At 38.0% G+C, this 24,600-nt stretch overlaps 1 protein-coding gene across 1 annotated transcript in view; it reads left to right on the top strand.

Annotated features, from left to right (window-relative positions):
• LOC124804991 (bumetanide-sensitive sodium-(potassium)-chloride cotransporter) overlaps window positions 1–14,977 on the top strand; it is a 309,377-nt gene extending 294,400 nt beyond the window's left edge. Inside the window, exons 16-20 of the mRNA XM_047265384.1 lie at window positions 2,045–2,154; window positions 2,869–2,983; window positions 9,334–9,458; window positions 12,170–12,287; window positions 13,884–14,977. Coding sequence (XP_047121340.1) covers window positions 2,045–2,154; window positions 2,869–2,983; window positions 9,334–9,458; window positions 12,170–12,287; window positions 13,884–14,019 — 604 coding nt within the window. The 3' untranslated portion in view covers window positions 14,020–14,977. The remainder of the gene's footprint in view (window positions 1–2,044; window positions 2,155–2,868; window positions 2,984–9,333; window positions 9,459–12,169; window positions 12,288–13,883) is intronic.
• The last annotated feature ends 9,623 nt before the right edge of the window (window positions 14,978–24,600 follow it).

Raw genomic sequence — 24,600 nt, 5'->3', positions numbered from 1 at the left:
GCAGCTGACGACAGACTGCATGCAGCAGCACTTGATGGGAGAGGCAACTGAGTGGTGGGAGTAAGGAGGATGCTGTGACGGGGAGGGAGAGGGCTAGCAGGGTAAAAGTGGTGGGTGGTAAAGTGCTGCTTGTGGGAGTGAGCAGGGATGATGTGGAGAGAGGGTGGGGCAGCTAGGTGCAGTCTGGAGGTTAGATGGTGGGTCGGGGAGGGGGGGTAGTGGAGAAGGAAAGAAGTAAAAAGACTGGGTGGATTGGTGGAATAGAGGGCTCTGTAGGGCTGGAATGGGAACAGGTAAGGGGCTAGATGGATGATGACAATGACTAATGAAGGTTGAGGCCAGGAGGGTTACGGGAATGTAGGGTATATTGCAGGGAGAGGGAGAGTTTCCACCTACACGGTTCAGAAAAGCAGGTGTTAGTGGGAAGGATTCAGAAGGCAAAGGCTGCAAAGCAGTCATTGAAATGAAGAATGTCACATTGGGCAGCATGCTGCAAATCAGATCTCCTGTGCCTTGTCTTTCCAGTTACCCACCACCTCCCAAAGTCCCACTGTCTGGCCACAGAGCAGCATTCCCCTTGTGATTCAGTACCACCAAGAACTGGAGCAACTGAATTACATTCTCCACCAGAGCTTCAACTACCTCTTGTCATGCCCTACCAACTAAGACTGGGGAGTCTTAGTTGGTATCCAGGATATTAAGGACCAGTTACAACACACTGAGTGAGATGGGCAGTTGTTAGCACACTTGACTCACATCCAGGAGGTGCCATAGTCGTATTCCATCTCCCACTGAACCAGCACAATATCCTTGTCCGCCCCTACACAACTCCTGCTCCCAACCCCTAGCCTCATGGCTCATATCCCTGTAACAGATGTAGGTGCATGACCTGTCCCATACATCCTGCCACCACCACCTACTCCAGTCTGCTAAAAAACATCACCTATTCCATCAAATGCACGACTACCTGCGGAACAAGTCATGTGATCTACAAGTTAACCTACAACCACTGTGCTAAATTCTATATGTAGGCAACACAACCAACAAGCTAGCTGTCTGCATGAATGGCCACCAACAAACTGTGGCCAAGAAACAGCTGGATCACCTTGTTGTTGAGCACACCAGCCAACATGACATTCTTCATTTCAGTGACTGCTACACAGCCTGTGCCACTGGATCCTTCCCACCAACAACAGCTTTTCTGCATTGCACAGGTGGGAACTCTCCCTGCAATATACCCTACATTTCTGTAACCCTCCTGGCCTCAACCTTCGTTCATGATTGTCCTTACCCCCCTAGCCCCTTCCCTGTTCCAATTCCAGAAGTACCCAGCCCTCTATTTCAGCAGTGCACCCATTCCTTTTACATCTCTCCTTTTCCACAACCCCTCTCCCCCACTGCACCTAAATGCCCTACCCTCTCTCCATCTCATCCCTGCTCACTCCCACAAGCAGCACTTTACCATTCCCCACCCTTACCCTGCTATCTCCCCCCCCCCCTCTGCCCCAGCCTCCTCCTCACCCCCACCAACCAGCTGCCTCTTGCATCATGTGCTGCTGCTCACAGTCAAACTCCAGCTGGCAGAGATTGTAATCTCATGTGCATGTTTTTTGTCTATTTTTCTATTTTTGACAAATGCCTTGTTGGCTGAAAGCTCACTTTCTGACAGTCATTTTATTGTGTCTGTCTGCGACTCAGCATCTCCACTATATGGTGAGTAGCAGCTGTCTTTTTCATAATACTGTTAGATTCCATCCTGGATTTTCCATTGTTTAATATGTTGTTTCTCTCCATAAGTACAGTCAGTCCAGTAGTTATATCTTATTTGTCAACCACTTAATTCAGCTGTATTATTTACTGAAAAATATACTTATACATCATTGTTTGAAAATAAGTATTGGTGTTTCAGTGGCACAACCTTTAACTGTTAGGTGAATGCTCCCTCTATTGTTGACTTCTTTTCAATAACCTGAAAATAGAGTTTTAGCTACTAAAATTATATCTTTATTTCTTAAATAAACATGCACCGATGTATTTGTTTTAGGGCAGACAGTGGCAAGGAAATCCCACTTGACCTACTCACCAGCATGACCAAATTTGACACAAAGCAACCAAAGGGCACAATTGATGTATGGTGGCTGTATGATGATGGAGGTAAGTCAGATGTTGAATTATCTCTTCAAGCATTTAAACAGCAGAATGATTTATTTCAAAGATACTGCAAACCAATGGACATAACTCACTGGCTTCCATTCAAAACAAATAAATCTTATGTCTACATGCATAATCGTAAATTGTGTTTTGGCTGCTCTTTTGCTTGGCTCTTTGGAGTTGATGCAGTCTCCCGGTGTAGATAAATATATATCAGTTATTTTACTACTTATGTTCTTTCAGTGTTCTGTTCTAGATGCTACTTCAGGGTGTTTTCATGAAATACTTTAGCAGTTACAGTTGGCCAATACTTACTGGAGCTTCCTGGCTTTCAGTAGTAAAGTTTATGCACTTTTGTTGAGGCAGCTTAATCTCTCTCAGAAGCTGTAGCGTTTTCTTTCATCTGTACTACTATTCTTCCACACAAAGTTTAACTTTTATTTTCAGTTAGTTCAATAAGCAGATCTTTTCATCTTTCTTGAGATTTTAAAATCCCATGCTTGACTGATATTACTACACAGGGAGACTGTATTTTAGAGATATTTTCCATAATTTAAATTTGTTTCTTTTCACATCCTTACTGGCCTGTTTGTAAATAAGCCAGACAGCTTTTTTTAATGAATTTTTTTCTTACAATGCTAATCATTAGATGTAACTCAATATTTTAAAAATTTTAGAGGTGCAGATTTGTGATAAAATTTTCATTCTTCCTCTTAGGTCTTACAATCCTGCTGCCATACATAATCAGCACAAGAAGCAACTGGTCAAGCTGTAGGTTGAGGGTGTTTGCCCTTGCCAATCACAAAAATGATCTTGACCTTGAGCAAAAAAAGTAGGTTTTCTTTGCAGCAGTTTTTATTTATTTATTTATTATATATGAGTTCCATACACCCTGAATGTGGGAGGTGTTAATTACAGTCACAAAATACTTTGATAGAGTACACATGAATAAAGTAGTTGACTAGACTGTTAATGAATGTATTATTGTGAGATTTAGAGGGAGGATAGACAGCCAAAGATTTCCCTGCTGCTGACCCATTTGGCATACCAGAGAAGCCAAATGATGTTGAGTCGAGTTGGTATGTTCGAGGTAAAGATGTGCACCACATTTTCCTGTTCTTTTGTTTTATTTGTCATAGTTTGCAACTGTGGTAATAATAAATAGTTTGTGTGAAAGCTGGAATTATTCCTAGACATTTCTGGGGCTCTGCCACAATCATCTGAACAATGGTGACAAATTTTTGGCTGTCTATCTACGATGAGTTTTATTGTGCATCATTTTTGCCTGCAATGGTGTAATGTGATAAGATTCTTTTTATTTTGGATCTACCACAAAGGTTCACATATTGATAGTTATCAGTAGTAGCAGAACAATAATTTTAGACATGATGATGAAAGAAGAGCAAAATATTGAATAAAAAAAGCTATTAGATAAAACAAGTTATAACATGGAAGACCAACTTGTAACTCATAACGACAAGTGTATCTATGCATTACTTCTGAAAATTCATAACATATTCATTTGTGCTATTTTGCAATATTGTTGAGAGGAGAATCATGCTGATAATATATCAAGTAAAGGAATTGCTCCACAAACATGGAAAAGCAGATAAAAATATAGCCTATGGGGCCAGTTAAAGCCATTCAATTTTTACGTAGGTTAATTTTTGAAAATTCCAAATTACAGAAAATACCCAAGAATGTGTCAGAGAAGTTGTGGCTTTACTTTTCAGTAAAAAGTAACAAACATGTAGTAAGACAACATTTATTCAAAGAGTCATTTTCAGAAACAGGGTTAGGAGAAATGTGCAATTTATTGTGCATAGATTATGGAACAAAACTGCAATGACCACTTTCATTTGTTATTGTTTTGTCCAACATAAAAAATCTTTATTGAAAATTAATAGTTATATAGAATGTGAAGAGGATTATGATGGTGATGGGGGTGGTGATGGGGGTGGAGATGGTGGTGGTGATCCAGTCCAAAGGGGTGATAATAAAAAACTGTGTTTTGTAGAGAAAAAGACGAAAAAAATTCCAAATCAGTAGCACATGATAAAAGTCGAGCATAATTCTCACAGAGTCCACTTGATCAATGCAAATTTTATGTTGTTTCATGACAATGATGCCAAAGATCTCATCAAAGCTTAAATTACTTTTTAAAATGTCTGCTATGCCTCTCCTTTGACTGTCCCTCAAAACTGAAAATCTATTTCACAGACATTTTCTTGACGATAGAATGCACACTGTTTCCAAAATTTTCATATATCATTGATGTAACTTCACTTTTTGGCACATTGTGCTGACCTATTTTTAAAAACGTAGAGGGATCACCATTCCCACTCTCACTTTACAAACAGTAACCTTTGACTTTAGTTTCAATTTTGAGATAATAAATGGGACATTTTCAATTTCTTTGTAAAGTTATCACATTTAAACATCCTTAACCTTTTATGTTCCTTGTAGCCATATCACTTCTAAGTTAAGGTGTATGTTGAGTGTAATCTTGCAAATGCTTCTGCATGAAATGGAACAGTTTACACCAGAAATAACGATGATGATGATGATGATGATGATGATGGTGGTGGTGATGATTACGAGGACGATGCACCTAGTAATAGTGTCTGATACACTACATTCTGAAACACAAATTAAATACAGACTCTGCGAACATTCTAGAACATTTATTTACTTCGAACAGTGGAAAATCCAGGATGGAATGTAACAATATTATGAAAAGAAAAGTTGCCACTCACCATATTGTGGAGATGCTGAGTCACAGATAGGCATAACAAAAAGACTGTCACAAATAAAGCTTTTAGCCCATAAGGCCTTTATTAGTTGCCTGTGACTGCAGTCATGTGGGGGGGGGGGGGGTCTATTTTTGATGAAGGCCTTACAAGCCGAAAGCTTTATTTGTGACAGTCTTTTCGTTCTGCCTGGCTGTGACTCATTTATTTACTTCATTAAGATACATACAAGTAACTTCCTTAGTGCATCTTGCAAATAGATTAAGTAGTGTCAGACAATAACCTCAAGAATATTACACTGTATCTTTAAAATCAAGGGGTATCAGTGTTTCTATGACTGTATCCCTTCTTGACGTAAGAGATGGCTCCTCTTTTCTTCATACCTGAAATACAGTAACTGGATGCTAAGTTATATCGAATCATTTTCAGCATCCCTATTGTAGTGGTGAAATGATACTCTGATGTACATATTACATCAACAGAATTTTTAGGCTAATGAATTCATTGATTTCATTATATTATATTCCGTCTCCCTTACTCAACCTCTCACTTTTTTACTACTGGAGTTAATTTTATTTGGCTTGTGGTTTTATTTATTTAGATATGATTATATATGTGTAGCAGCAAGTAAGTCGGTACATGGTAACTAGTAACTTTGCTTTACGATGTTAAAGTTTGGATTTGCAATGTTCAGACTTATATAAAACTGAAACTGAGAGCTGATGGCAGTACACAAAATTATTTGTAACAAGTTGGTATGGTTTTGATTCAATGTTATTACACTGTCTTTACTTAGTAATTCTTTCTTCATAAAAGCAAGTAACTTTGAGTAATGTTGAATAAATACTTCACTTTGGCTGTATGAGTCACACTAGCACACATATGCTAAGTTCAGACATGGAGTGGGAGAGGGAATAAACACTTTTATCATAAATGTGGCACCCCATGGATCAAATTATTGCTTTTTCACATCTGCTCTGGATAATCATGTAGGGAGCATTCACTTGCTACTGCAACGTAATCAAGAAAGAAAGAAAACTGTATCTGAACTCACTACCTTGCATTGTATTCAGAAAAGTCAGTAATGAAATTCAAATGATCGTTACAGCACTGAATATTGTTTACATTATGCAGTGGATTTTTGAATACTGTTAATTAGAATAGGCGCGCGGCTAGCCAGCATTCTCTTAATCTCAGGGAAAAAATGTAAAATATTGCTTTAGTTTCACAGAGCAGACCTTGCCACAAAATGTGAAAATGATAAAGTCATAACACAGTTATTCGTTATATTTTTTGTGGCCGCATAGAACATGTCACACAGCACCTTCCAAATCAAACTGAGAAATGTACTGAATAATATGATATAGTCTGCCGATACTGCTGCGATGCCTGAAATAAATATTTTTTAAATGTACCGCGTCTGCGGCCATTGCCCTCGCAGATTGGTATAGCGGCTTCCACTAAATTAAATGCTGAAAATGTCTAAATTATTTATGGAATGAATGGCTGGCAACTTTACAAATTATTTTAAAAACATATTTGCTCAAACTCTATATATTCAAACAAAAATGCATTAATTTTACACACCTTTTTACAACAACTCGCCTAATGGCGGATCTCAAGCTTCATGAACAAAAGACTCATGGCTAGCATATACATTTGCTTAACACGCAAGTGTTACGCGTAACAAGACCCAAAGAGAACAGAGAGATTATTACAATGCTTTTTACTATTTATACATGTACTGAATTGTCCTTTTTATCTGAGGCACAGATCATAATCACTAATTCATTTAACAAGATAATAATATGTCATGGATTCAAAGTTAAAAAATGCATAAAAGTCAAATAATTATGAATGTTCTACATACACACATAATACATTCGTGAAATGTTTACACAGTCTTGCTTTATTGTTTCACTTGGTCATGTTTATTCATGTTTAAATTATTTCTCTTTTGCCATGTGCGTGGCACTATATCAATACATGTTAACTGGTCTTACACACAGGGAAAAAATTCTATCACACGCTTTTTACGATGACTGGCCAGGAGATGCTACAATTACCATATAATATTTTTGTGCAATATGTTTACTTTGATCTTTTTGCCAACATTTTTCATTATAGTTACTTTAATATTAATAGCCTGAAATTTGAGTTTACTCTACGCAATGGGCTGCCCTCACAGCAATGATCACAGGGATACGCCCAATAGTGGTAGTCCTCTCATCCCCATCCCCTTAATTGTTTCTAATGAGTTGTAAAACGCCACATGTCAAAAGTATCACTAGCAACCAAACATGCCAGTGTTGTAACTGACAGAAAGAGTCATTTTTTTTCCATATCATCATCAAATGATGACTTTGGAAGTGTCATATTGTCACAAAGGTAGCGTACAAGTTCATATAATTTATGTATGAAGTTTTAATACATAACTTATTTAATTACAAATGTTAATAGATAATATACACTGATCAGCCAGAACACTATGACCACCTACCTAATAGCCGGTTATGTCCACCTTCAGCATGGATAACAGTGATGATGCATCATGGTATGGAAGCAATGTGGCTGTGGTAGGTCACTGGAGGAATCTGGCACCACATCTGCACACACAAGTCACCTAATTCCTGTAAATTCTGGGGAGAGGGATGGTGGGGGGATGAAGAGCTCTGATGTCACATTCAATCACATCCCATATGTGTTCAATCTGGTATCTGGTTCAGATCTGGTGAGTTGGAGGGGGGGGGGGGGGGGGGGGGGGGGGGCAGCACATCACCTGAAAATTGCCACTGCGTTCTTCAATCATGTTCAGGGCCTTGTGACAGGGTGCATCATCTTGCTGAAAAATTCCACTGCCTTCAGGAAACATGATTGTCATGAAGGGATGTATGTGGTCTGCAACTAGTGTACATCATTGGCCTCCATGGTGCCTTGCATGAGATCCCCTAGACCCATGGATGCCCTCGTGAATGTTGCCCAGAGCATAATGGAGCCACCGCCATCTTGTCCTACCCAGCATTACATGTGTCAAGGAACTGTTCCCCTAGAAGATGACGGATTTCAGGATTCATTGGACCATGCAATGCTCTGTCACTAGGCCAATGTCAAGCACCAATGATCATGCCCCATTTTAGTAGTAGTTGCCGAATTTGTGGTGTTATTATTAGCACATGCATGGGAAGGCCCATCGTTAGGAGACTTCAGGGCACTGTGTGTTTAGACTCTGCCCAGCATTAAAGTCTGATGTTAGTTCCACCACAGTTTGCCACTTGTCCTGTTTTATGTCTGCCCAGCCTACGACATCCGACATCTGTAATGACAGATGGCCATCCAACCCCATAGTGTCTAGACGTGGCATCACCTTTGCTTCACCAGCTGTTGAAGACAATCACCACAGCACTCCTCGAACACCCCAACTAGTTGTGCAGGTTCTGAAATGCTTGTGCCAAGCCTCTGGGCCATCACACTCTTCCCTTGGTCAAACTCAGGTAGGTTGTGCACCTTCCCCATTCTATACAAGGACAGCAGACTCACTGATACTACATGCACCATGCATGTGTCTGACTAGCAGACATTCCTCGCCAGGTGATGCTGCTATCACCTGTATGGGTGGTCATAGTGTTCTGGCTGACCAGTGTATACAGCTTAAAATTCTTTCTAACTTTCTATTGACGTGACCCACCGATCTGTAATCAATCACAACACCTCAAAACACGAACAAATGAAGTATATTTGTATGTTTTTTTTTTTGTTGAAGTTTACCAGGTCTCTCTGTCTTTATACTGTAGCCCTCATGCTGTCAGTACTGTTTCCCGTCCCACGTACCATCATATCAGGATTCTCTTTTCCATACCCTTCACACACAAACCTATATCATCTACTACTTGTCTAAGATATGCTCTTGGCTGAACAAGTTTGTGGCCTGATACTTGCTTTTTAATTCTTGCTGTAACAAATAAACTACACCTCTTCCATGACTACTACCTAACAGCAGGACATTTACTGTCTTTCATATTTTCTTTGGAACCAATGTTTCCTGTTAAAAGCCTGCTGTGCCTTTGCTACAACAACATCAACTGGAGACTGTTTCTCTCTGAGGTAGCAGAATGGAGCTATTTTTTGTGTAATGCTAAAACTTTACCACTGCTGCCCAAACATTTCATGCTCATATTTGTTTACAAACAAATGGAAATCTGGGTCAACTAATAAAAGTAAATTTATATACACTACAGTTAATATTTAATAATGGTGAAAACTATGTGTTGTTATGCCTAAGTAACAAACATAGTTATATGTAAATTTATCAATATCTAGAGAACGTAAATTTTAAGTGTGGATGCACATATGTGATACAAAAATTAGACAATATTTTATTTTCAATGTGTTACATGCTTGTTATAAAACTCAGCATTTCTCTCTTGCATTTCAGTATGGCAAACTTGTTGACCAAGTTCCGTATTGAGTATTCCAGTCTCACAATGGTCTCTGGCATTACAGAAAAGCCGCAGCCTGATACACTGGCATTTTTTGAAAAATTAATTGAAGGTCTGAAAGGTATGTACACTGTTTCCAAAATATTTTTGTGTAGCTCCTTATTTTGCTGTTAAGAAATTCTTTTCTCAAGAAACTACCACATTCATAAGAGTACTGCCATCTCCAAAATTTATTTTTGGTTATAAGACATATTCATAAAATGTAAAAAAGTTAACAACAATTAATACATTGAAAGTCATGCAGAGTTCAAAATAAGTCAATGCACTTACTTCCACTGCTGTCCCATCGCAGTAGACTATTATTGACAGCTTAGAGACCAATAGGTTGATTTAGAAAGTTCAACTGGCGTTGCACATAATGCGGGACATGACTTTGTTATCTATTAAGTATCTGTTCCTGTGATGTAATTGCTCTTATGGACCTAGATTAGGTGGTGGTAGGAGAGTGCACGGAGCATATTTTAAGTGGGGGCCATTAATGAGAATATAAATCATGTGGCAAGAGAATAGGAGGAGAGCACAGGTCTGGTAAGTAGGTTGAGAAGAGCAGAAATTGTACAGATAAGTTCCAGTGGCTATTATGGGAAGAACTCATTCAGACAAATCTAATCTCAGATGAAGAAGTTGTTTAATGTATTCCAGAGTATATTATTGTATGACAACAGATGAATTTCTTTGTTCTCTTGGAGATAAACCATTAGTAGTATGAGTGGATAAAAATCCTCTTGTGAACAAGGCTAGTCTGCTAATCATGAGAAATGAATACCTCGGTGCAGCTAATTAGTGTCCTAACAAATATGCTTACTGTAAATCTGAAGGTATGTAAGAGTGATTATTTCAGTTGAAAAAGAATAGACACTTTTGAAGAGCAGGTATTGTCATTTGATGGTACATTTTACATGTACTGAAGTATGGAAATGTCTGTCAGTGAGATGGATGTCAACACTGAAGGAGATATACAAGGTTCATTAATGAACAAGATGAATTTATCTACTGAGTGAACTATACAGCTAGTTCCGCTTCACCAAGTCCCCAGGTGATGGAACTATCAATGTATAGGAACAAGAACAGGGGGTGATGATCACTAAAATTACAAGTGTCGTAACACGAAGGCAGCTTGGTGCCCACAGTTCAACACTTGATTTGTTTGTGATTTGCCCATGAGAAGTATAGGGTTACAACAGTTATTTGACAAGTATGTAGCTAATTAAGGTGAGGAAGAAGAATTAGGTTTTAAAAAAATAATGCGGGTACTGGTTAAATTTGGTTGCATATAAGACAATGTATATCATACTAGCTGAAGTGCAATCACTGTCTGGCTTTCTGCATCTGCATGACAACAACAAAGCTTTCAGTGTGGATACATGAACATACACTGATTTTCTGTATTGGTCATATGCAATACCATGCTGCAGAGTATGATCTATATCACAACAGTCATGGTCTGCTTCACTGCACTACAATACACTGCACTGCTCTGCCCTGCATCTACTACCTAAATAACTATTGTTTCAGCCATTGTTTTAGTGTTTACTATCTCTCTTTTATATTTTGTAACTTTTGTTTTAAGATTTTCATTCCTTGGTTTCTCCTTTCTACCATTTGCTTCTTCTTTCCTGTTGTTGGCCATTTCTACATTGTATGTGGTTCCTTTTGAATTTTTAAATTATATTTAAGAATTCATGAGATATTAATTTTCACTCACTGTTTCTGTTGCTGCAAACTCTCCCACAAACTGGACTCATCAATGGCACTATAGGATGGCATCTTTTCCCTCAACTAGTGATTAGAGCACATGAAGCACTTTTGTCCAAATATCAGTTTCATGCAATGATGGTCTTGGCCTTGTCAAAACAGTTCTGTCACCATTCCTGCAACAACTAAAATGTACTATTCTTAGTTTGATAAAATACCAAGCATTCAACAATATCCTATGTTGTAAGTAAAGAAATCAAATGTTGCATAGATTCACAAATACAAATGGCACAGAGGGCCCCTCTAGAACCAGAGATTACATGATGATACTTCAATGCATAGCATTACAGTTCTCATCATGATGTAACATGTGGAGAGTACTCAGCAACTAGTGCCAATTTCCACGCAATGCTGAGTATGTAGCCTATGTTTCAATTACAGAAGTTAAATCAAATTGTAATTCCCATGGCCTGCCAGATGATGTAGTCCCATTCATGTGAGACAAGAGACAGAATACATATCGGCTCCAAAAATATCTTGTGCTTGTCCATAAGGCTCTGTTCAGCCACCTTTCCAGATTCATGTAATTGATGTTCTTTTGTTAAACACAGTGGTTGTATTATTTGAAGAAACTGTCTCATGGCAATAGAAATTAATACAATCAGCCATTATACATTTGGAAATGACTGTGTGGATAGTAATCAGTATTTTACAATGGCTGAGGAGGACCCAGATGAAAACTCTCATAAATGTAACCAATTCTATGAATGTTTTCCAGAGGAAAATGAAAAAATTGTAACTGAGGACTTGTCAGAACAGAACAATAGTTTCGTGTTCATTTCTTCTCAATAAGGGCAATCTCTTAGTGCCCAATCTTTGTTTCCTACTATATACCCTCCTTAAACTGATGACCTCATACTACTTTTATTTTGTACAACACATTTTTCGTAAACTTTGATGTTAAGAAATTGCCTAACTATAACTTCATAACAAACTTAAATTTTCAAGTGTTTCTCAGACTTCAAGACACAACACTGCTACAAGTTTTATATCTTAAGATATTGCTCATTGTTGCAGCATCTCACAGTGGCATGACTGAAGAAGACTTGGCAGCACAAGAAGAAAAAACTTACCGTCAACTTAGACTACGTGAAATGCTCTTAAAACATTCCCATGATGCATCACTTGTTGTCATGTAAGTGTATTATTATTATTATTATTACTATTATTATTATTATTATTATTATTATCATCATCATCATCATCATCATCATCATCATCATCATCATCATCATCATCATCATCATCATTGTTATTGTCATGATTATTAAACGTAGCTAAATCTTACAGATCATGGCGAGTTTGTTACATAGCAAGATTGATACCTGTCTTACTTTTAGATCTATGAAGGTAGTAATTACTAATGATATTGTAATGAGCAGTTAGATTCTTATGGCTTTAAAGAAATTTCCAATAATGTACCCTTTCCCCATATCCTTCAGATATACAGTCATTTAATTTATTATATAGTGTGATTAGTTTTTAACAATACAGATTACTGCGTACGTATTCAGTGCAGTATGAGTACTAAGTACTATTCATATACATAGTAGAGAATGTACTCATAGCAAATTAAGATATGTGAAACAATAACAAATTCAGAGAATTTTGAATCAGAATTTAGCTATTGCTTGATTAAACTGCCATTTTGTATAAACAGCATTTCTGTTCAACCCCAGTTGACAGTGTGTTATCTGAGAACAGCCACGGAATTTAAGACAGCATCAGCAAGGCATAAAAAAACTCAAGCTGAATACCAGTTTGAATAAACATTAAAATTAAGAAAAAGTATGGCATGTTAACACACACTGCCAGCTGATTCATGGTACTGTTTCTGATCTCTCTTGCAGTTTCAGTGCACATGCATATGTGCCCACCTGCAGCCCCCCCCCCCCCCCCCTTCAGACACACTCTCTCTCTCTCTCTCTCTCTCTCTCTCTCTCTCTTTGTGTGTGTGTGTGTGTGTGTGTGTGTGTGTGTGTGTTGGTTTGTTTGTTTGTTTTAGTACATTCTCATTATGTGTATCTATGAGTCATGCATTAGTCATCTACATGTGAGGTGTTGCCTAGCTTCATTTTTGTGTAGTATTTCTGTCCTGGAATTTCTGTTTCCTTGATATTAAGAAATATTAAGAAAGAACTTGAAATTATAATGTAAGTTGAGCAACAGAAAATGGAAATTAAAAGTTTTAATTTCTTGGATATGATCTGAATTTCTGTTTCCTTGATATTAAGAAATATTAAGAAAGAACTTGAAATTATAATGTAAGTTGAGCAACAGAAAATGGAAATTAAAAGTTTTAATTTCTTGGATATGATCTGTGGTGTAATTATGTTAAATACGTTCCAGTTACTGTTCAAGTGTATACAACTTTTACTCAGTGAGAATGATGAGTAAAGAAGTATATGAAAACTTGAAATGTTTCCAACTGTAGTGTTGTATTCTGTTCACTGAAATATTACATAGTTATGACAGCACCCAACCACGTATCCTAGAACTATTCAAGTAATTATTATGACAAAACAGCATCAAAAAGTGCAATAGCATTACAGTTAGTAATGAGGTCTGGGTCAAAATACATGCCATCAGTTTTAATCTGACAGGAAGTTGCTGTGATGTTAATTTATTTTCAGCTATATGAATGAGAGATCATATTTATTTCATGAAAACATATCTCTTACATGAACAACAAGTCGGACATATTTACAATCAATTTGTTATTGCATTTCAGGTCTCTGCCAATGCCAAGAGTGGGTGTGGTGTCTGCACCTCTCTATATGGCATGGCTTGAAGTACTTACGAAGGACATGCCACCATTCCTACTAGTGAGAGGAAACCACACTTCAGTTCTCACTTTTTATTCTTAGTACTGGACTTCATAATTCAGAATATAATTTTCACAACAGGAAGCAGATTTTGTTTTACTTCCTGTATTATGTTTTTACACTAATGGTATAATATTGTTAGTGTGAGAACTGCTCTTGTAAGACGCTGATATTCATCCAGTTGGGCACTTTTTTGTGCTAGTCCATTATTCATCTTACTCAAATACAAACAAGTGAGATTATCATTATTTATTTCTTAGGAAAAGTGCAGTATCATATATTATTCATATAAAAAATGATATTATTTGAAACTTTGTAAAGGTGAGGTAGTTTGCAAATGAGATTCAGTGTTGCCTGAAGTATCATACATTACATACACTGTAAAGCACTCTCACTCTTACAATTATTTTTTCATGAGTCATAATGAGACAAGTGACAAATCAACCATGTATGTATGCAGCCTAGCAATAATGTGCTGTTTTGGAACATAAGAGCAAACCCAACTAATGTGTGGTTCTGAGGCAGATTTTGGCTGCTGTTACTATCAGAGGGAAAAAAATAGAATTTATATCTCTTATGTAATGAAGAGCTGTCCAAGGACTTTTGTATACATTATTAGTAATTACAAACATAGTTGTTTGTAGAAATCACTTAAGCTCTACAAGTGGTTGTTCTTGAATGGACATTTGAGATCATATTAATATGATATGCTAAATAGCTATAACATATTTTTGTAAACTGGCATAGTTAATGCTTATCAGCAATTGCTTGCTTGCATTTGTAATGGAAGCTGTTACAGCAGTTTTAGCAGTTAACAGCTCTCTAAACAGACAATAGGCTGAACTTCCTATTTGCCCGTAATTCACCATTTCTGTTAAAAGTTCTGAAAACTGAGTGAAACGTTGAAATAAGACATGCTTATGTGTATGTGAAACACCAAAGATGAGACTTTGTCCAAAAAGACATTTCCTAGTTTAAATGTACAAAACACAGAAATAAAATGTTTATTTTTAATATGTGATCATATTATTGCTACAATTAGTTCTCGTAGTTCTCAACTAATTAACATTTTCACAGATTGAAATATGTTTTCATTTCTCACAAATTCAAACCATCATAGTGATACCAACTGTAACATCTGAACCCTGAACAAATATTTAAAATTTGTTTCAGCCAGAAATTGTGTATACTTATAGAAAGTGATAATTTTCAGTTGATCAGCTTACACAAATTATGTATAATATTTCTTGTTCTTGTGGTTATGTAGCACAGTACTTCATATTCTCTCAAGAAAACATATTACAGCTTAAAAAAAATAAATTTAGGTTGGAGGATCCTCTCAACTCACCTTTCAACATATTTAGCAAAGATTTAAAATACTATTAGTTGGTAAATCAAATAACCAATGGAAAATCCAGGATGGAATGTAACAATATTATGAAAAGGATATTTGCTACTCACCATATAGCAGAGATGTCAGCCACTGCAGTCATTGGTGTGTGTGCAGTCTATTTTTGACAAAGGTATTGTTGGCTGAAAGCTTATTTTGTGACAGTCTTTTTGTTGTGCCTATCTGTGACTCAAACATCTCCATTACATGGCGAGTAGCAACTATCCTTTTCATAAAATGGTTGGTAAATACGTTTCTTGGTGCAATAACAGAAAACAGATTCACACATCACTTTCTTTGAATCAGAGTTGGTTATTGTTCACTGTAATACATAAAATATGTAAGTTCAGTTGGTGCTCTAGACCTTCCAACAATTTTATCAAATGGTTTAGGAAAACAACAGAAAGCTTAAATTGTGAGGGATAGTCACAAAATTTTAATGATTATCTAAAAACATAAATGTACTTTTTTTCTTGGAGGCAAGTATCTGCAGTCCTCAAACACACCGAAATCCATGTTTCAGTACCTTAGTGCCCCTCCAGAAGCAGTCCACTGATAAAGTGGAAATGGACTATGCAATATTGTTTTGGCTCCACTAGCAGCATAGTTTTACAGGCTCGGTCATATGGCGTTTGTGATTTAGCTACTGTAGCAGATATTCTAACTAACATATTGTGTTATATTTAGTTTTCCCTTAAAGTGGAGTGGCCCTATATATTATCTACATTTATTGTAAATTAATTCTGTTTTAGAGTTTATTAACAATTATAATAAACCTCAAAATATTTTAGGAAACTGGTATCTTTTACCACAGGTTTTTGTATTCCCTTAATAGAAAGCTTGTTTTGTGGATTTGCTTCAATTCTTGTAGGGAATTAGCAACTTTTTAGCTTAACAGATTAAAAGGTAATCAGCAAGCTTAATTTAAAGTTATTTGTTCACTGTTCTGTAAAACACTGTGCGATCTAAAATGCAGCGTCATTGTGAATGCTGTTCTTGAACATGGGATGAGTAAGTTGTCATTTGTAAGCAGCTGGAAATCACACTGGTTACTGTCAAATGCCTGGCAGCTGCTGTGAATCAGTGTGTTGGAAGAGTTCCTAGGAGTCATGTACCCATGATACCAGGACCAGAGGTAGCTCAAGTGCTATCCTCTCCTGTGGATCCTGTTTCCTTTACACAAAACACAGTATCTGTTATTACTCATCCACTTGACTGCAAGTAGTGTGTCAATGGTAGATATAACAGCACTGTACAAGGTGGACAGGGACCAGAGAGGACTAAGGGTGTTGTAACGATTCCCCTAAGCAACAAGTCTGAGGTGCTGTCTTTCACTGAAACTGAAACTGAGCCATTGGGACTCACTTCTCCTGTTTTGGGGAAACCTGTTTTATCTGGTATCAAGAGGAGGCAAAACACAAAAGCATAGGGGTCTATTAATCACCAGCTGTTCAAACACATGACAAATGATGGTATTCCTTACGGTAATGTCAGCAAGGGACAGGAAAGGACACCAGGTGCACTCAATGTGCATGGGGTGTGTTGGAACAAATGATGCCTGCCATCTGGGCTCCAAGGTCCAATGACTGGCAGAGAAGGTTGAGAAGATAAGCCTTGCGCATGGAGTTTCAATGAAGCTCGAATTTGCAGCGTCATCCCCAGAACTGATAATGGCCTTTCGGTTCTGGGTCAAGTAGAAGAGCTGAACCAGAGACTTTGAAGGTTTTGTGACAGCTTAGCTGCAACTTATTGGATTAAGCAACTCTCCATCAAGTCCTGATAGTGATAGCTGTAGGAAACCCAGAAGTATCAGTGTAAGATCAAAAGATATGCCTCCCACAGGTAAGAGTATTAAAATTGTAATGGTTAATTGCTGAATCATTCAAAACAAATGCCAGAGTTTGAAGCACTCCTAAAAAACAGTGAAGCTCACATAATAATAGGTACCTGAAATTGATAGCAGTGGGATTTTTGGGGAAAATTTAGGCGTATACCAAAAGAACAGGCAAATGGGAAACGGCAGTGGTGTATTTGTCACAACAGACAAGAAACTCAGATCCATCAAGAGAGAAATTGAAGCTGTGTGAGAGATTGTTTGAGCAAGACTCAATATCAGAGGTGGGCATAAAATGATATAATTGGATCGTTCTATTGCCCATGAGACTTGTCTGCTGATTTAACCAAAAACTTCAGAGAAAACCTTGGTTCACTTGTATATAAGTTCCCCAGTCATATTGTAATCATTGGTGGAAACATTGACCATACAACAATTAACTGGGAAAATTACAGTTTTGTTAGTGGCAGACGTGCTGAGACATCATGTAAATCATTACTAAATGCCTCCTCTGAAAACTACCTAGAACAGATAATTCAAAATCCCACTTGTCATGGAAATATAGTGGACCTAATGGCAACAAACACACCTGACCTCTTTGAGGATGTCCACACTGAAACTGGTATCAGTGACCATGATGCAGTTGTGGCGACAACGTTTACCAAAGTACAAAGGATACTAGTACAATCAGAAAGATTTATATGATCAGCAAACTAGATAAAAAATCAGTAGTGTCATATCTCAATGAGGAACTTAAAACTTTTGGTACAGGGCAGGAGCAAGTAGAAGAACTCTTGCTCAGGTATAAAAGAATAGTTGACCATGGACATACCCAGCAGAACAGTTTATAATGGGAGGAACTCTCCATGGTATACAGTTACTGTAAAGAAACTTCTAAACAAACAAAAACTGCTGCGTAATATGTATAAAACAAAGCTTAGGGCTATAGATAGAGAGATGCTGAATGAAACACATTTGGTTGTCAAGAGAGCGATGTGTGATGCCTTCAGTGACTACCGTAGCAGAATACTGTCAATGATATTTTGCAAAACCCAAAGAAATTCTGATCGTTTGTAGAGGCTGTTAATAGCACTAAAGTTAGTGTCCAGTCCCTAGCAAATGAGACAAGAGCTAAAACTAAGGGTAGCACAGCAAAAGCTGAAATGTTTAACTCTGTTTTCAAATGCTTCTTTACAAAGAAAACCCAGGAGAACTGCCCCTAATTAATTCTTGTATCACTGAAAAGATGAATGAAGTAAGTATTAGCATCAGTGGTGTTGAGAAACAGCTGAAATTTTTATTACTGAATGAACTTCCAGGGCATGATGGAATTCCTATCAGATTATATACTGAACTTGTGGCTGAGTTAGCCCTTCTCCTAATTATAATCTATTGAATATCCCTCAAACAAAAATCCATGTACAGTTCTTGGAAAAATGCACAGTGTTGCACCTATCTAGAAGAAGGGTAGTAGAAGTGATTCAATATCTTTGACATCGATTTGTTGTAGAATCTTAGAATGTATTCTGAGCTCAAACATACTGAGGTGTCTTGAACAGAATGACCTCCTCAATGTCAACCAGCATGCATTCCAAAAACATCAATCACATGAAACTCAACTCACAGTTTACTCACACAATGTACTAGTACTGAAAGTTTTGGATCAAGGCAGTCAGGTAGATACAGTATTTCTTGATTTCTGAAAAAACATTTGACTCAGTACCAGACCTACACTTATTGTCAAAAGTACAGTCATATGGGGACTCAAGTGAAATTTGTGACTGGATTGATGATTTTTATTTGGTAGGGAGGATGCAGCATGTTATATCTTGGATGGAGAGTCATCGTCTGATGGAGAAGTAACTTCAGGTGGGCCCCAGAAGTACTGTGCAAAAGTAGCTTCATAAATATTCAGTCAGGTCTTGATAAGATTTCAAAGTGGTGCAAAGATTGGGAACTAGCCTTAAATGTCCGGAAATGTAAAACTGTGCACTTCACAAAACAAAAAAACATAGTATCCTATGTCTGTAATATCATTGAGTCACTGTTGGAATCAGTCAACTCATACACCCAGATATTTGTAACATTTTGCAGGGATTTTTTGAGATGGAATGATCACATAAGCTCAGTCATATGTAAAGCAGATGGCAGACTTCAGTTTATTGGTAGAAGATGGAGAAAGTGGAATCAATCTACAAAGGAGATTGCTTACACATCACTTGTGTGAGTAGTTGTATTGCTCAAGTAGGTGGAACCCTTACCAAATAGGACTAACAGGGGATATTGAATGTATGCAGGGAAGGGCAGCACAAATGGTACGAGGTTTGTTTGATCCATGAGAACTGTCAAAGAGATACTGAAGAAACTGAACTGGAAGACTCCTGAAGACAGACATAAACTATCCTGAGAAAGTCTATTAAAAAAGTTTCAAGAACTGGCTTTTAATGATGACTATAGGAATGTACTACAACGCCCCATACAGGGTGTTACAAAAAGGTACGGCCAAACTTTCAGGAAACATTCCTCACACACAAAGAAAGAAAATATGTTATGTGGACATGTGTCCGGAAACGCTTACTTTCCATGTTAGAGCTCATTTTATTACTTCTCTTCAAATCACATTAATCATGGAATGGAAACACACAGCAACAGAACGTACCAGCATGACTTCAAACACTTTGTTACAGGAAATGTTCAAAATGTCCTCCATTAGCGAGGATACATGCATCCACCCTTCATCGCATGGAATCCCTGATGTGCTTATGTAGCCCTAGAGAATGGCGTATTGTATCACAGCCATCCACAATACGAGCACAAAGAGTCTCTGCATTTGGTACCAGAGTTGCATAGACAAGAGTTTTCAAATGCCCCCATAAATGAAAGTCAAGAGGATTGAGATCAGGAGAGCATGGAGGCCATGGAATTGGTCCGCCTCTACCAATCCATTGGTCACCGAATCTGTTGTTGAGAAGCGTACGAACACTTCAACTGAAATGTGCAGGAGCTCCATCGTGCATGAACCAAATGTTGTGTCGTACTTGTAAAGGCACATGTTCTAGCAGCACAGGCAGAGTATCCTGTATGAAATCATGGCAGTGAATCGAGGAAGTACAGTACATACTGACGAAACTAAAATGAGCTCTAACATGGAAATTAAGCGTTTCCGGACACATGTCCACATAACAATTTTTCTTTATTTGTGTGTGAGGAATGTTTCCTGAAAGTTTGGCCGTACCTTTTTGTAACACCCTGTATATCGCTCACAAATGGATTGTGAGAATAACATTAGACTAATTACTGCACACACAGAGGCATTCAATCAATCATTCTTCCCTTGCTCCATATATGAACGGAATGGTAAGGAACCCAAATAACAGGTACAATGGAATGTACCCTCTACCATGCACTTCACACTGGTTTGCAAAGTATAGATGTATGTGTAGGTATGTCTTGCACATGAATGATAGGAATAAGGTAATAAAGATTAAGGTGCATATTGAAGCGTGCCTACAGTCATTCCCCCTCACTACACATGGGAGGGCAGGAAGGAACTACCCACACAGAAGTCATAAAACTGTACAACACAGAACAACTCTACACCACCCAACCTCCCTCTAAATAACTGCAAAATAATTCTACATCTACATCTACATTTATACTCCATGAGCCACCCAACGGTGTGTGGCGGAGAGCACTTAACGTGCCACTGTCATTACCTCCCTTTCCTGTTCCAGTCGCGTATGGTTCGTGGGGAGAATGACTGTCATTGTTAAACCTGTTAGATGTGGAGGCTCGTCCCACACTCGTGTAATGTGAGATTCAAAAATTCCACAGAATTTTGAAAATGAAAGAGGGTGACTTTTGCAGTAATTCAGAAACATTAGGAATGAAGTTAAAATGACTATTCATGTGTAAATAGATTTCTGTATCAAGAGACTAAATCCTTTACCATGTGTGAACACTTTAAAGCCTTTCATTAATAAAATAAAGTTATGAAGCTAGAGAAAATACAAACTGAAAATGCATTTTAAACAAGGAGGGAAATGGACAGTGAAAGAGTGCATGCAGTATGGAAATTATACTGTAAATCAAAAAAGCTAATAAAAACTCACCCTCTGTACATTTCCCTGTGGGATGATGCTCTCTTGAGTCTGTGAAAATGCCTGAAATACTGCAGATGAAATACTGATTAGTGAGAAATTATCATAAATTACATTTCAAGTAGTCTCAAAAGCCTTGCTCATGGAGCTGTTGGATAATGATGTGTGGTACCAAGCGGTTTCATATTTTTTCAGAGTAAAAAGTAGAGTTGCTTGTGTTCAAAAGCCTTGTGATTCTATGGGTCCAGGAGATTCAGGTATGGAAACAACCTATGAACCCAGCCTGGAGTCAATTTTTGAAATCCTAGAATCCACGTAATGACATGACTGAACTAGTGTCCTGGTTCAAAAGTGATTTAGATCAGACAACATTGCCACAGCTGATACTATATTAAACCAGAGTGAAAAGGCAGTTGAATGCAGGAAAAGGAGCCAGTTGTGCAAGGTATAACATGGAACTCATGCCACAGGATTATAAGCAAAGATCTCTAAGACATCTGCAGCTGCAAAAGTGGATTTTTGCAAAGTGTAGATGGTGGAAGGGGCAGCCCTGTTTTTGGGGATTAAGGAGTACAAACTGCTATAGCATTTGTACTCCATGTTTTGGGGGCGGGGAGTGACTGCAAAGTGCAGCTGTTTTCTCATTGTTTGGGGAGTCCCCTTATAGTCCTGGCAGTTTGTATTAAATTCCCTTAGCAGCGGACTGCACAACCAGCCATTTGAGGTACTCTTTGTTGCAGTTATGACTAATGTATACCTCTCTGAAAATCTGATCATGCTACGTCAACTAACTCCCCAAAGTGAGGTGCACCACTTAAGGCCAAATGATGTGAGAATATAAACACTCAGATGGATTGACATTGTCTGCATATGAAGTAGAAAGATTCAAAATAGAAAGATGCTGAAGTGGCTACAAAGTCACCTACCGTGGTCTAGTGCAACAAGGAATGGCTCATACTACCAAAACACTGCAACTGTCAAGAGAGTGTCAAATAAGTTCACATCTGTCAAAATTGTTCAGCATCAATAATTACCCACACCATTTCTTGCTACACATCAGACTACATGAATTCTCTAACAGTCTTATGTCATCTACAACTGATTCCCCTGATGTGAATTAAATGGACATGCTGGATCCATGCAGAAAGAATATGAGTGATGTAATGGAAGAGGAGGGGAGGAGATTAGTGTTTAATATCCCCTTAACAATGAGGTCATTAGAGACAGGGCACAAGCTCGGATTAGGGAAGGAGAAGACTAACACTTTTAGTTACCTATACCAGTGGAGGTCGTGTTACTCTTATCCATTAGTGGATGGTTCAGCATCAAGATCTCAATATGAGGACAGATACAATGTAATTCCATGTGACTGTGTTGCCTAACACCATTTACTTTTCTCCGAAATTTGAACAAATGCCACAAGATGAAAAACACACAGAACTGGGGCCTGAGAGGATCCGATGTTGAAGAATAAATGCTTAATGGAACAAATTGATGATTCCTTAACCAACTTCCTGGTTAAGCCTGATTAATCAGTAGAAAAGAATGACAATACTGGGGCAAAAGTATGTTGATAAACGGACATGGTGCTGGAATGATGAAGTGCAGCAGGTGACCAATGAACAAAATAAAAAGAATAGCCTTTAAGACCTTGTAAAACATATATCTCAGTGCTTATCTTCAGCAATAATGAGTCCTGAAATTAGCACTGAAAAGAACACTGGTTGTTCCAAAGACCAACACTAGCAGGATCTGTATGATTAGCTTGACATGCAATTGGGAGAAAACCACATTTACTGCTTTGCAAAGTCCCAAAACCATTCAACCCAGGACAGTGGATGTGTCATGCATGTCAAGGGAATCGGAAACAAACTGTTACAAGACCACAATGATCCAACTATTTTGCTGATATATTAGCAACAAAGAGAATGCACATACACCAATTGCAAGTTCTGATTCCAATTTTGGGCCAGTGCCCTTAATTGCTGGTCAGCAAGTAATGAATGTCAATGAGAAAATGAAAATGGTGAAGCAACTTGCCTAGGTGAGGTACCAATGGAAATTTGGAAAATGCTTGGAACATTGGGATCACAATTCCTTGCCACGTTTTTGAAACACATCATCACAAAGAACAAAAATCCTCTTATACAAACAACTAGCAAGACAGCTCCTGTCCAAAAGAGATAGGAGGTGTGAGTAACTGCTCAATTTACCACTCCGTTTGACTCCTCTTTGACTCAGCAGGCTCAGTAACACTGTCACAGTAACAGTCAACCAGAGTGGATGTATTCAAGATTGTAACACCATCAATGCAATCCATGCCACACACCAGATGATGGAAAAGCATAAAGAGAAACAGATGACTATGACTGACATTCAGCAACATCCCACACCATCTCATCTGGTGAGCTCTTTGTTCTTATTAAAACCCAGATCTCTATGATGATTAGTACAGCTTCTGTATCGCAATACCGTAGTATGGCCTGAATCTCAAGTGGAATTTTGCCAACATTTATTTCACTGCCAGTGTCCATCAAGGCACTGTCCTATTACCGCTATCATTGATCCTCTTCCCGAGTGCAGCAAGGCTGGCATACTGGCACAACACCTGGCTATTCTTTAAGCGGATGATGTGATCCTGGCCCAAGAAATATGCTCCGAACTCCAAAATCAGTTACAAATTTGGCTGGTGAGACACATTGAGAATGGGCTGCAATTCAATACACTGCAGATTCAATATCTGGACTGTGGCCCCCGTAGCAATACCACTATCAGAACAGTGATCAAGACCTGCAGAATACCACACATTTCAACTACATTGGCTCTATTGGCACTTCAAACTGGGATGCCATGTCTGATGCCTGGGCAAGGGTAAAGACAGCTCGACTAAAATGGAGACAAGTCACAAGATCCTTCTGTGAAAAAACAATGCCCCAACATCAAAAGACAATTTACAAGAGCCTAGTTAATTCAACCACCATTTATGGAGGAGAATGATGAAAGAGCATCAACAAATTCTTCATACAATGGAGAAGAAACTGCTTCAATGAACACACTGATTCAATATGGCCTTACAAAAAATGAGGCTGTTTAACAAAGACTTGGGCTCTCTCCAATTGTGGGTGACATGAGAGAAGCCCAGCTTTGTCGATTTGGTGATTTAATGAGAAGGTAAGACAATTCAGTCACAACAGCAGCTCTCCAATTTGATCCATGAGGCATACGACCATATGAAGAAGGAACAAAGCTGTCAGCTAACAATCTCAAGTCCCAACATGCATGACATTTGTTTAAAGCCC

This window comes from Schistocerca piceifrons, chromosome 7, assembly GCF_021461385.2.
Source record: "Schistocerca piceifrons isolate TAMUIC-IGC-003096 chromosome 7, iqSchPice1.1, whole genome shotgun sequence".
Classification (NCBI taxonomy): Eukaryota; Metazoa; Arthropoda; class Insecta; order Orthoptera; family Acrididae; genus Schistocerca; species Schistocerca piceifrons.
This window is presented reverse-complemented; position numbering and strand designations above follow the sequence as displayed.